The sequence below is a fragment of the Phaethon aethereus genome (genome assembly GCF_964289735.1).
Source record: "Phaethon aethereus genome assembly, chromosome: 2".
NCBI classification, from domain to species: domain Eukaryota; kingdom Metazoa; phylum Chordata; class Aves; order Phaethontiformes; family Phaethontidae; genus Phaethon; species Phaethon aethereus.
The window spans coordinates 25,791,914-25,806,688 of NC_138582.1; the positions used below are offsets into that span (position 1 = coordinate 25,791,914).

Below are 14,775 nucleotides of genomic sequence, written 5' to 3' on the forward strand. Positions count from 1 at the left end.
AAAAATGTGTAGATGTGGTGCTTCGGGACATGATTTAGTGGTGTTGGCTTAACGGTTGGACTTGATGATTTCGAAGGTCCTTTCTGACCTTAATGATCCTGTGATTCTGTGACAAACAGCTTCAAAACAGATTCAGAACTTCGTTGGACAGGTGACATCATTAACTGTACAAAATTCATCACAGCTCTTGGTAGTTTTTGCAATCACTAATCTCCACTGTGAATGATAAAATAGAAATGACTCCTTGTTTCCAAATGAACTTCACTTGGACTAGCTTTTAGATACTCATTATCATTATGCCTCTCATCTAATTTAAACAGACTTTTAACACCTCATTATTCTGCATATGAAAACTCTAACGGCATCACCTCTCAGTCTCCTTTCTCGGTAAACAAAGCAGGAAAAGCTGATTGTCTCTCATCATACTACAATGTGTCCAGCTTTTATACAGTTTTTGGAGGAACTTTTCTGCTTGTTCTCTGACTTTTAAGCAGTGTTCATTACAACCAGACACCATAGAGAGGTGAAACCTGTGTCACCAACTGAGAAGGGAAGTCTCCATTACTGTTCATTGTTGTTTTTTTCTGTCCACAAATCCCAATAGCAAGTTTTTACAAACAGCAAAAAAACCTACGGACTCTTGCTTTGGCACTTAGTTCCCTTGACTGCTTACAGGGTTGCTGCATCCCGGGTACTGTTGCCATACTGTATGCTCATCTGTATTCCTCATGTTTTTACATTTCTTTGCATTTAGCGGTGTAGCACACATTAATGACTGAACTCAGGTTCTCAGTCAGTCTAGCTCACTCTGATTAATGGCTCCATCCTTAGTGTTATTTACTTCTTCATTAATCTCTGTGTCAGCCGCGGGTTTTATCAGGAGTGATTTTCTGAGAAAAGTCACAAGTACTGCCTCTGGGAAACACAGTGATGTGCTCCCTTTGGGCAGTGCAGGGATAGGGTCTTTCAGAGGACACAGAACAGATAGGTTAGGCTCCTGCTTGCAACCTCCCGCTAGAGGACTTGATCCCTCTAGACGGGGGAAGACCTCCCAAGGCTCACATTAGCCTTTGTGAATGGCCTCTTGAGTACCAACATTATTAATGGAAGTCAGGAAGAGCATAAAATCTACTGCCGATGCCTGGAGACCTTCCTCTAACCAAAATAGAAAACCATTAGCAGATGGTCAGCTTGACCACGACCCTTTGCAGTCTGCCAGCTAACCTCTCCTTTATCGACCTAGTGCTTTATTGCTGCTGTGAGCATCACGCTGTGAAGTCAAACATCTTACAAAGTCTATTATGCCCCTGCCCATCTTTATTGATGAAGCCAGTAATCTTGTCAGTGAAAGAAAGTGAGTTTGCCTGCAGGACTGATTTTCCGTGAAACTGTTCTGGCAGTCATTAATCATATTCCTCTTTTCTAATCCTTTATCAGTTGACTCTCATCTCAGCACTTCTGTCATTATTCTGCTTGGTAGCAATGTCAGGCTAATCAGCCTATAATTATCCTCGAAATCCCCCCTTGCCCTTTTGAGCACTGACAGTTTAGCACTCCTGAAGTCTTGTGGCATTTCATTACTAGTCCGGAAAATGATTTACAACAGCAAGACAAAGATGTGTGCAACCAGAGGTTTCAACACTCCAGAGCAGCAACGCAGCTCACAAAGTGCTCTGCTGCATCCATTCCCCATACCTTCCAAGGCCTGCTCCCTGGATTTCTGCTACGGAAGAGCCGATTATTTTTTTTTATCTACAGGAACAACAGAGATGTTTTAGCAGATGTTTTGAGAGAATCAGTTGCTCTTTGTCTTCTTGGTGAGCCAGCTCCAGATGTGGCATCAGGTTTTCAGCAGAAGAGTAGGGGCTTTTTGGTGCGTGCTCCCAGACTGCTCATGTCCCCCTCATGTTCTTGTACCGTGACCAAGACAGAGCAAAACCACAACACATGGTCTGGGAAGGGCAAGGAGTTCCTGCAGCCACACAGACTCTTGTGCTGCCACACGAATGGGGCTGGCACCAATGCAGAAGCGAGTGACTGCAGGCAAAGGATGGGCTGGAGGGCTCCAGGCACCAGCTGTGCCACCTTCAAGCACTCAACAAGCTATGGTCTTAATTTGCTCTTTTCCACCCGTACTTCTGAGAACCCTTTGAATTACTCCTCTGCTTCTCTTCCCGTGTTGCATCAGCCATGAATGCAGGCAGGTGTTAAATAAGGCGCAGGATAACAGGCCTCTGATGCACCCCAGCTCCCGCTGGCTTGACACATTGCCTCTTCCCACAGATTTGTGTGGCTGCTTATCTGCCTCCTGTTTCTCAGCACCTGTTATTTATACTCCCCTCGCTAGTTTTCCATCCTCATAACAAAGTTGACAGCCAAGCTAATCTGTATTCAGGTTCTCAAGGCAGATTTTCAGAGACAGAGGCAGCATTAGTTTCTCCCAGAGCTCTGCAACTGCACCTGAACCCCACCACAGCACGTGGTCCTGTGATGAGACAGGCTGGTGGGCTCTTGCCTGTTCTTCAGGCGGTTGCAATCATATCTTGTAAGCTTATGCTATATTGGCTACGGATGTTTGGCCAAAGTAGACCATGGCAAGAAGGGAGCCTCTAATTGTCCCTGAGACAGAATCCAAAAATATTTTCTAGCAAAAACAAACCTACAGTGAATCAAACTCTTGCCTAATGAAATCTGTGTTAAAGCTACCAAATAAATTAAAAGGAGCAAGAAAACATCCTTGAAATAGCACCAAAAATAAGCCACTAGATATGAACACAATAACTCTGAATCCAAAAGCAATTACTTATTATCTATGTCTTGCAGTATGAGCCTCATTCTAAATGAAGTGGTACTGAGAGCTTCTGCAACATTGCAAAACTCCAGAGCTCTCCACAAATGTTAAAGTAAGTTAGCAATGTAACCTTGCAAGGATGTTGAACACAGACTAGCAAGGACTGAGAGGACATTTCAAGGACTGCGTAGGAGGTCAACAGGAAAGCGTTGGCTAGAAATACAGGACAAATGGTGCACCTTGCAGTTTTTTCCCCAAAGCTCCCAAAGGCTTGTGAACACTGAATGATTTACCAGCTGGCGGAGGTAGTCCTGAATTGTGCTGGGATAGACGAGTACACTGATGGCAACCAACGTGTTGAGAGCAAAGTCAAAGATCTGGTAACAGAAGAAAGGGATGATCCAAGCGGCATGTTGCTGTAAAGGAAATAAGATAAAAACTCATCAGCCACAAGCTAAAATAGAAGGATATATGTCTTTTTGCACTAAAATCTAAAGAATATTTGACATAATGCATTACATTTCATGAAGCCACAAGAGAAAAGAACTTGTTAAATCAGCTAAAAGAAATATGACATTCAGCCAGAAGAGTTGGCCAAACCAGCTTGGCTGCTGAACTGCAGTAATATGTGTGGTGTAAGTCCTGTAACTCATTATACTACTACATTTAGAAAACACATGACACTTTTTCCCCCTAATTAATAGGATTAATATTGGGACAAACCATAGGCTTGGGAGTTGAATGGAAAAAAAATTCCTTAACTTTGGTAGGCACAAGATTCAATTCTCTGAATTCAGTTTGCTCACAGCTTACTCATATTTGAAACTGCAGACAGCAAACACAACGGGGCAGTCTTCCTGCCTGCAGCACAGGGCCCTGGGATACCACCGATCTAAGCAATTAGTTCTGCTGTCTCTTTGACTTTTTTTTTTTTTCCTCTCCATTTTCAGCTATACAACTAAACAAGAAATTGTTAGAAAGCGATTTTCTTAATTTTGTTTCTACAGAGTTGTGTAGTTCACTTGATTCACGGTATTTACTGAATATAATGAATTACCTTATATGCGCCATAAGTAGCCATTGCACAGATCAGAATCATAAGAAGAGAGATTGCTGTGGCAATGCACATATCTGGAAGAGAAACACATCAAAATGATTGCAGATAAATTCAGAGCTTGGTTCGGTTATTTTGCCATCTGCCTTGTGCAGAGCATCTCAAAGACCAGGGTGAGAAGTGGGGTAGAGATGGGGGCAGGTGCATCATTCAGCCATTGCTGGAGAAAATCTCTGGCTCTTATGGGAAACCTCCTACATATGAGAAGAACAGACAGTGATTACACTGCACAAGCCTCTGCAGCCTCTATGAGGCTGTGGAGATGCCATGACTCGTTTAATTTTTCTGAGGATTTTAAAAAATCAGGAGCAGACTTGACTAGAAAACTATCTTGCCAGTGATGATGACATCTGTAGTCAGAACGTGTCTGCTTTTCTGCACTACAGACTATTTTTACACTAATAGCTTCTTTATACCATTGCTCACATATCTCTAAAAATTTTGGAAAAGGAGAAATGAATTTTTAAAAGCAAAACTGGTAGGTAGAGGCATCTTAGAGCAGAAAAAACATCTTAGAAATTTTAATTTCAACCAAGAATACTACAGAGATATACAGTTTATTAATGAAGATGTACAATTGTCAGGAAAGGCAAAGTAGTGCAAGAAGGAAAATATTCTTTAAGTTTTTGATTGGAGTAATTACAGAACTCATATCTTGTCCTTCTATTGCCACTCAGCTTTCAATTAACTTTTCATTAGATTTAAGAAGTCCCTAAGCCACGAACAGCTGGAAGGAGATCCCGGGGGAAAAAATTACGTATGTTTGGTCTTTTCCCGTACACCTCCCTTGATATCATTATAGGCCATAGCCAGGATACCAGAAGTGTATTTCTGAACCCAAACTTATAGTAAGTTTGGGAGTGCAACTGAACATTGCAACTACTTTTCCGAGGCTAAGTCAGTGCACAGAGAAGAGAGGGCATGAGGTATATAGACATGATTTAGAGAACCCAGCTCTGTGGGTATCTGAGCTGTTCACATTTGCTGTCTCCAGGTGCATTTAAACTACCTGACTTGATGAGACATTTGGTGAACTTGAGACACACAAATACATGACAATGTTCAGGCTGTTCACTACCCATCACTGCCTGACTTTGGAGGCATTCAAAGTGTGAAGATGCCTCCATTTGATCACAGAGTTGCCACACCAGCTAACTCCAGCACATGATGAGGAGCATCCTGCAGCAAGGGACAGTTCCTCCACCTCCCTGGCTGCATCAGAGTGAGGTTCTGGGTTGGTGCCCTGAAGCCTGCATCAGAGTCCCTGAAAGGTCCTGATCTGGTAGCTGTGGACAGGTCTCACCTGCTGCCATCAGGCAGCAGTGCAAGTTTACCCGGGTCATGGCTGAAGAGGAAAGACAGACACTAAGTCTCATCTGTCATTTTTTCCAGCCTACCAGTACAATCATCCATGTAGAAGACAAAGGACCCAGTCGACCCTGGTCTGCCTGAAGGAACACAAACCTGAACTAGCGGAGAGCTCCTGCCAGCACTAATCCAGATTTCTGCTGGCCCCTGATGCAGAGAGGAACCTAAGACTTGTGAAGCTGGTGGAAAAATGAGCAAGAAAGAAGAGATCATTGCTGGCTGGAGAGTGCTTATGTACGTTGGGCTCCAGGCACCTTGGGTACCATGTCTATTAATGGCAGGATTAAGGATTTAGGAACCCAGGTCTCTCCTTTCCCAGGACACTGCCTCTGTCCTGGGTTTCAGGACTCTTGCTCTCTCAGTCTTGCCCCCAGATTTTGTCCTTGTGATTGCACAGGGACTCAAATGCAACAGAAGGCGGCCTGTTGCAGGCTACTTCCTAATTTAATGGATGGGGCCCCTTTCTGGGGCGCTTGGAGGAGCACATTTAAACTACTGTAGTCTGATGAGGGCCTGGATTCCAGATGCCCTTACTCACAGTGTAAATTCTTTTTAGAAGCTGTAAGGCTGCGATGTGCCTGCTAGAGCTGATCTGAATTCTGCCCTCAAGAAGAAGCACCCACAAAACAAACCCATGCTGACACAAGGTATTGCAGCCTCTTCAGACACTCTTACTTGTGGCATATTTTACTCCGTCTGCCCACATACATCCTGTGAAATCAAAATTATTTTGAATAGACCAGGTAAAATTAAGGTAATGAAAGAAAAGGAGAGAAGTGGAAATGGCTGCCTATAGCCACTAACCTCAATTGAACCTCTTACAAAAGAGGATCTTGGATCAATATTTTTATTTCAACCAAGGCACTGCTCATGTATTTATTCTGTCCATTCTTAATCTCAGTCACCTACTCACTGTATCCAAGGGGGACCTGCTGTCATTGTCATTTGCAGCAGATGAAGCAGTCACAGGCCTCGCTTTGCTCAAGACCGCAGCAGTGCTGGTTCAGAGCCAGAGCCTAGCAAGCTGCGATGAACTCGACATTGAAGCTCTGATCTGACACACTCATGCTCCCCGTCTCCAGAGCCTCTCTAGCTGTGCTCTGTCGTGCCAAGTCCTAGTTGGCTCAAGCTGGTTCTTTCTCATTTAAGGCTTCATTGGGTTTTTTGAGCTGTGTCGGCTTCAATTAATGAGAATGAAGCTGGGTATGTAGCATATTAAATGAGAAGCTGACAGGGGTGTATGATATTTTCTCCCAGCCACACTGTACTTTCCGTGGCATTCAGGGCTAGAAGGGCTGTGCTTGGACCACTGCAGTGGTTATACAGCCTACGGTCCTAGACGGCTTTTTTCTTTCTGCTTGGGTTTAAAGAAACCGGTTGGGCTTTTTTCCTCTTATACCTTGCAGCAAGATCCTACCTACCTGCCCCACTGGGGAGAAGATGCTGCTGGGGCTGGGCAGAGCTCCTGCCTGGGGTGCTTGCGTGCATGGCAACCTCTGCAGCTGGAGCTCCCTGTAGCCCATCTCACAAGTCTCTCCTCGCCTTCCCCTCTCCTCTTGCAGAGGAGGCTGGTGGCAGGTGCTGCGGGGACAGGGAGGAGCGGCCAGAAAGGCCAGTCCCTGAGCCAGGACCTGTGGGGAGTGATGGAGACCTCAAATCCTTCAGCTCGTCACCCGCTCCAGCCCTGGAGTTAATCGCCAGCCCGCGGCTCTGACAGTGGTGGCCAGAAAGCTGCTGATCAGCAGCCTACAAGCCTCAGGCAGTCTTGCCCACCTTATTTATCCAGCAGCCTGGCCTCCTTACTGCCAGCCAAGGATTACTGCCTCTCCCTCTCCTCCAAGCTGCCTGTGCGAGCTCGGTGCCGCTGCTGCGAGCTGCTGTGCGGCCTCCTGGGGCACGACCCCTGCGGCGGCGGCATTTTCTCTCCAGCAAAGGAGGGAGGCCGATGAGAAGGAAAGAGCTTTCTGCACCTTTGAGCCCAGCTCATTTACTCCAGAGGGTAAGATTAGAGGGGAAGATGTAGCCCTGAAAATGCTACACTGGGGCAGGCAGGGATTTATTTTTTTTCCCCCTCCCTGTGACATGGGGTTCATGCTACACGGGTTGATAGACTGGGCCAGGAACGGTAGGTAGTCTACCACTTCCCTTTACCCCCAACAGAAGTCCAAGCCTGCTGTCTGTAGGTTTCTTTATTAACATTTTCCTATTTCTATTCTATTTCCTATTAATCTTTTTAAGCCCTGGATGCATGTCACGTTCGGCAGAGAGACCATTACATTACCCTGCCCTGCCCTGAGACCTCTGCTTGTTTCATCTGCCTGTCCCAGGGCAGAGACACAGGCTGATTTTGGCCTGAGCTGCTGACACCGGTGACAAAGTTCCCACCAATTTCTATAGGGCATACATTGGAATTCAGTCCTAGCTGTCATACGGTTGATGAAGTATCACACACATCTGTGATACTCTGAAAACGGTAAATAAAACCAAGCAACACTTGCTGCTTGCTTGGGCTGTTGACATGTCGGGATCATGGTCTGTGTATCTGAAGAACCTGAGCAGGAGGCTCAGGTGAAACCCTCTGGGAAGTCAAAACGATTTATAGGGCTTTTCCATCTCCTGCGCAGAGATTATTAGTCTTTTAACAGCAGCAGTATTATGTTGGGCATCTCACACATTTTTAATTTTTCCTAGTCCAGCTTCTAGTTCATAAACTCCCTCAGGCCCTAAGGAAATAATAAAAAGAAAGATGAGACCAAATGGGCTTAGCTGAATACCCAGCATGGAAGGAAGCCCGGCATTTTCCCCAGCTCCCAGATGTATGTCTCAGAGAGCCAGCCAAACCACACACGCGGGTGTCTTCCAGCACATCCATCTGCTGCATGGCAATTCTTGGGAGATTACTTCCCCCCGTTTCCTTTTCTAAAATAGAAGGGAAAAGCTATAACCTACAGCTTTTTGTAAGTGCTCAGGTAAATCCTTCCTCTTCTTAATCAAATAGGCATTTTGGAGCCTCTGGTAATGTCCTGGGAACCACACTAAACCCTGAAATTAAGGCTGAGCAGCCATTTGCAGAAGAACTGATGCTGCGCTGCCGTTTCCAAGCAGTTTGCCCAAGACTGGCTCTGGCTCTGCACATGGCAGGAACTTTTCCCACTGCTGGAATAGAAAATTGAAAATTCTCCATGAAGCAGGCCTGACCACAGCCGGAAATAAACGTGAATACAAACTTTGGGGGAATTCCGGTTTCTTGGAAGTCAAAGGAAATAGGTAATTAGCTTCACATTAGCCATGATCCCACTACTATGACTCAGTTGATGATAAGTTTATTTCCAGCTGATATTTTCAGATGGTTTCTGAAGGACCCTATCTGAGGAGGGAGGGAAAGGGAGTGACAATTTCACATGCAAAATGTATGACTGGATTCTTTTTTGTTTTGCTATTGATAGGGGCATCAAAAGTAGTAATGAGAATAATAGCTACTAATATTTCCACCACTGATTTTTCAATCTAAGTACATATAGATAACAACTCTGGGACCTTCATTTGCATAAAAATTGATGTATCTTCCTATATTTTGTACACACGGTTTCACATCTAAGAATTTCAGCACATGGAGCTAACCTGGGAAACATTTCTTCAAGAAAGACAAATAAAAGTAGGACAAGAGAAGAGCATATGGAAGTTTGATGTTTTATCTCATAAGAAAACATTTCCTCAGATTTGAACAAATATAGTCATACTTAAAGAAAAAAAATTATCTCCTGCCAGCTATTTCCAGTAACTATAAAAGCCAGTAGTCTGATTCAGCTGCCTTTACTCAGTAAGGCATTAAACCGGAGGGAATCAAAGAATAAAAGGAGACATTAATTCAAATGTTCATTCGTAATTTAACTGCCTGTGAAACGTTCCCTTTACTAAATGGAAATGAGGTCACTTGGCCCACAAGCCATCCTTTCACAGTCTTGCAGGGTTCACTTCAGAAGCCTTGATAAAAAAAAAAGAAAATACAATTTTCAAGTGTAGATGGAAATCCCCAATGTACTTGATCTGACAGCTACTGCATTACAAAACAGAATTACTATTTTAAAGCCTTGTGCACTGGCAGGCCTCTGATGTCGGCTATATAAAACCACACTGACAGACAGTCATTACCAAGGTTAATCTCTGAGAATTAGGACAAGGCAGTCAGTTTTAATATGTCAGAATCAGTGAGGAGCCCATCTGTATCTACTATGGTCCTGACTTTCTTAAATCCAGTTACATAAAAGGATTTTTAGTCGGAAGTTGTAGGTGGTTTTTCAATGAAGACGCTATAAAGTAGCAATTGCCCCTTATTATTAATTAAATGTAGGCCCTCAAGGCATATTTTCTCTAAAGAACTTGTGGAAATAAGCATCCCTAGCAGCTCTGACGCACCATGGGTGCAATTATGTTTCTTACGTGTGGGGCTATTCTTTTTGCTACCGATACTGACTTCAGTAGGGATGAGGAAAGGACTTCGATTCTTTTGCTGTGGACGGGTGTGATTCTGAGCAGCAAGACACTGATGTATCTAGCAGGAGACTTTGTTTCAGATCACTGTGAGATATGTTGAACGTAACAATCTTGTGAGCAGAAACTAAAATAAACAGACATTTCTACCAAAATCATGTTGAGGGAAAAGTTTTCTAGATACGACTTAAACAGTTAAAAGCAGATCAACAAAGCAAACATCACCAAATAATTTGAAACAGTCATGGAAGAAAGAAACATTTGCGCAGGACAGGAGGTTTTTGCAGGAGACATAAGTGGCCTGGCTCACCCTTCCCTGGAACCATATGGAAGATTTTCTATGATGTCCTTTGGTGAGAAGAAGGAAGCAGCACTGTGTTATCGCTAATACGCCTATAACATACAGTTAATATTTATACTTGCGTCTATCACAACAGGTTTGTGCAAGTCATGCCTTGTGCACATGGCGGGGGTGTAAATCTGTACAACGTGAATGAACACATTCCGCCAGTTACACAAATAGCCGTACGGGTTCTTCTGCATATGCAGGCACTTCAGGTTGTGGTGCTGGGAGGTGCAGAGACTCCGTATCTCCCTGCACCTTGCAAAATCCCCCTGGGGCTTTCAGCATCATACTTGGGGATAACATCTCCATGTCAAGGGTTGGGTCTGCCCCTGCCAAGCCAGAACATAGCAGAGCAGATGGATTACTAATAGGCAACAGATAAAGTTACTAATAGGTAACCAGGTTGAACTGTGCCATGAATACACCTTTCACAATAAAAATGCATCTGTAAGATACTAAGATGAAGCGATAATTAAAGGACAATAATTACTGAAATGATGGGACAGTTGCATAAATGCTGGAGCAATGACTGCTAGTTATTCAGGCAGTTTGTACTTACTGGCATCATCCATAAATTCAAATTCACCCCCTAATTCAGCACTGGTTAGGTGGTACTGGTCAGGATCGGTCAGGGCGCTCAGCAGGATCAGCAATACCACCGAATTGATAATCTACAGAGAAGGAAAAGGGAAAAGAGTCAGGCTGTGAAAGTAATCCCTGAAAAACCTCTGGGTAGGATATTCCTACCACAGCCCATGCCAACTATGGCAGAGGCTGTTTTCCAGCTGTAGAACTGTTACATTTAACTAACACTGCAATTAGGTTCTCTGGGTGTGTATGTAAACAGGATATATTTCTTCCCCAGGTGGTGGCAGGAAAATGAAACGTGGATTACTCCTTTTTCTTCAGACTCTCACCCACACCATCAGACAAGTTACTGCTGCCCTTTCAGGTTAGAAAACATGTTAACACATCCATTTCAGTTTGGCCTGTTGCAAAAACTAAAATCAGTTAAAACCAATCATTTTGAGATTATTACAAATGAGCACTGTAGTCAAGGATTATTAGCATGGCAGAGCTGGAATTGGGGACAGGCGCTGTGAAATTGTGAGACGATCAAAGAGGAGCTGATTTGCTGGAAGAAGTTGAATTTTAAAAGAGGCCGTGAGTGATCAGCTGATTCACATGAGCTGCTAAATCAGGAGACCTTGGGGGGACAGGAGCAGGTGGCAATGTGAGCCCAATGTCTGACGTGCATATTCCTGTGTCATTAGCACAGAGAAACATTCACATATGCTAAGGCTTTGGCAAGGAAATGCAGTAAGTGAATTAAACACGAGAATAATGTATCGAGTGATTGAGTAGAAGTGGATTGTCGCATATCGGCTATAAGAGGAACGCAGCATTAGCCAAGAGCTATATTTTAAAACAAATCTCAACAAAATGCTCATATCACTTTGAAGTGAAGAGGGCTAGTTGCAGAAAAGAAGATTGCTCAGTGTGAAATAATGCTGCCTAGCTAAAAGATTATTCTACAGAACTAGGAAGATAAATGATGAACAGGAAAATGGAGAAAAGAAAGCTGATAATACAGTATGCTGGGAAAGATGGATTTTATTGCTTTGGTCCTCACTTTGAAGTCATCCTAATCTGATCACAGGTTACTAACAGCAACAAAAAGGTGTAGAAACACAGGCTATTATAAGACATGAACAGGACAGATAATTTCTTGGGTAAGATACATACTTCTTGATAGGCAAATTCCATCAAGTTTAGCTGATACCAGATCTGTTAGCAATGACCTTTGAAAAACTGTTGAGAATAGACCGAGTTGACAAGATGGGGAAAGAGCAAGCACAGCTTATTCCTTTACAAAGCAGGAAGGCCATATAAAGAATTTCTAGCTAAACTATGAGATTTAAGAATAAAATGCACCGAAGAACAGACAATCAAGCATTCTCCCCATTAGCACTTCAAATTTGTATCATCATAACAAATGATGGTCAAACATCTTGGCTTGTATCACAAATAGTGTGGCCAGCAGGACCAGGGAAGTGATCGTGCCCCTGTACTCATCACTGGTGAGGTCACACCTCGAATCCTGTGTTCAGTTTTGGGCCCCTCACTACAAGAAGGACATTGAGGTGCTGGAGCGTGTCCAGAGAAGGGCAACGAAGCTGGTGAGGGGTCTGGAGCACAAGTCTTACGAGGAGCGGCTGAGGGAACTGGAGTTGTTTAGCCTGGAGAAAACGAGGCTGAGGGGAGACCTTATCGCTCTCTACAACTACCTGAAAGGGAGTTGTGGTGAGGTGGGTGTTGGTCTCTTCTCCCAAGTAACTAGTGATAGGATGAGAGGAAATGGCCTCAAGTTGCACCAGGGGAGGTTTAGACTGGATATTAGGAAAAATTTCTTCACCAAAAGGGTTGTCAAGCATTGGAACAGGCTGCCGAGGGAAGTGGTTGAGTCACCATTCCTGGAGGTACTTAAAAACTGTGTAGATGTGGTACTTAGGGACATGGTTTAGTGGTGGACTTGGCAGTGCTAGATTAATGGTTGGACTTACAGGTCTTTTCTAACCTGAACGATTCTATGATTCTATAACCAACAATCATGATGGGCTCGTCAAGGACAAAGCATAATTAATTCATCTTATTTTCCTTCTCTGACAGGCTAAGAGACCTTGTGGACAGGGAAAAAGCAGTAGATACCATCTCTTTGCATCTTAGCAAGCCTTTTGACATTATGAGGTTCTCATAAATGAGCTAGGAAAATCTGGTTTGGTTCAAAGTGCAGGAAGGTGAGTGCACTAACGGCTGGATAGTTGCAGTGAAAGAATGGTTTTCAAGAATTCACAGCCAGTGCGAAAGATATGTTGATTCGGGTTTTCCAGTATTGTCAAAAGACTTGATATTTTAAGTCACTTGTGACTTGTATCTTTCTTTAATTTGCAGACAATGCCAAGCTGTAAGCACTTCAGGAGATAAGATTAAAAAGATTTTTATTAACTATGGCAAAATTCAGACAATAGAGCACAATTCAGTACCAACAAGCATAGAGTACCACATTTGTGACAAACTGCAGAAGAACAAGAGGAGAAATAACTGAGTAGATAACAGTTCCTCAGAAAGGAGTCTGAGTATGACAGTGAATAAACTGAACGTGACTCAGTGCCATGCACGAGCCCATCTTTGTGGCTGCATGGTGGTGGGCAGTACTGCAGAAACCTGGGTATTAGATGCACAAGTCATCCTCCCACTCACCCTCCACAGAGCCTCTGCAGAAAGGGTCCAGTTCAAAGTCCTTCTAAAATGTACCAAGAAAAACCCTGGGGAGGATCTTGAAACAGAACAGAAGGTGACCAGACATCTGGGAAGTGTGGCTGACGGGAAAAATTGATTGTTTAGTGAGAAGAAGGTGGAGGGAGATGCTCTCAGTCTTTTATATGCAGAAAGGTGAGGAAAAGGAGGCGAGAGGCTTTTCTCTAGATCCATTGGGAGATCAGTAAAGTAACAGATTTAAATTACAGAAAAAGAAATTTAGGTTAGGGAGCTTGCTGAACAATAAGAACAATCAGACAGCAGAAGAGATTGTTTGGAGGGGGTTAGATATCTTCATTATTATATTTTTTCATAGAACAGTTAAATAGCTTTGTGTTGGGAATGCTGTAGCCATAGATGGTCTTGTCTTGTCTTTGAAGACAGATCAGATGAGTGTCAAGATTCAAAGTTATATTCTATAAATTTTTTTAATTTTTAACATCGTGTATAACTTTATATTGCAATCCAGTTCTTGCTTTATACTGTTTTGTAGAAAGCTAGAGTACATATGGCAGTAATAAATGTATGTTACTTAAGAAGAGTACTCAAAATAACTAAGCAATCGGAAACTATAAATGTTATGTAGTGCTGCTACTTTAAAGGCATACAAGTTTAATCTTTTGTACAGATATAGACAGGAAGATTCATAAAATACTGATCTTTCTCCATATGGATATGTCCAGATTCAGATTACGCGTTTGTCAGCGTTGCCCTTAAGTCTCCATATAAGACACAGATTGTGTTTGCCTGAACTGAAGTCTGCTGTGGTCAGTAAGAATCTCTCTAATGCTCTTTAGTGCATCACTTCTCTGTTCTATCAGGTTGTTCTCTTGAGATCCTCATAATGATCTCTGAGCACCTTCGAACAGTGCTGTCAACAGGGCAAGTGAAATACACCATGTATTTATTTGCTCACCTTCCTTCTCTGAGAAGAAACATGTGCACAGTTGGGTGTACTGTATTTGTTAGGGTTTTTTCTTTTGTTTTGAAAGTGATGCGACCATTGAATTTTGCAAAATGCTTTAATGCATAAATTCAATGTGCCTAAAAACTTACTGATGTAGCATCTTCCAAGGACACATAATCAAGGACAAGAGCATAAAGTGATTCCCTGTTGATACACACAGTTGGTATGAGAGTTGAAATCTCTGTTCTAGGAAAAGTAAAGTAGATTTTTCCACTCTCTCAATAGGGCCAAGATTTCCTTCAAGATGTTTTACATTCCTTCAAGCAACAAATAATGTAACGACTAATTAACAATGCTTAGGAAAAATTTTTGTTATGCAAAGTTTCAGGAAACAACTAAGCCCTATACCTTCATAGAATCATAGAATCTTTACATTGGAA

General features: G+C 43.0%; 1 protein-coding gene across 1 annotated transcript in view; it reads right to left on the reverse strand.

Annotated features, from left to right (window-relative positions):
* LAPTM4B (lysosomal protein transmembrane 4 beta) overlaps window positions 1-14,775 on the reverse strand; it is a gene marked incomplete at both ends in the record, with an annotated part of 62,301 nt that overhangs the window by 32,159 nt on the left and 15,367 nt on the right. The window contains 3 exons of the mRNA XM_082014571.1: window positions 3,085-3,207; window positions 3,849-3,922; window positions 10,670-10,781. Coding sequence (XP_081870697.1) covers window positions 3,085-3,207; window positions 3,849-3,922; window positions 10,670-10,781 — 309 coding nt within the window. The remainder of the gene's footprint in view (window positions 1-3,084; window positions 3,208-3,848; window positions 3,923-10,669; window positions 10,782-14,775) is intronic.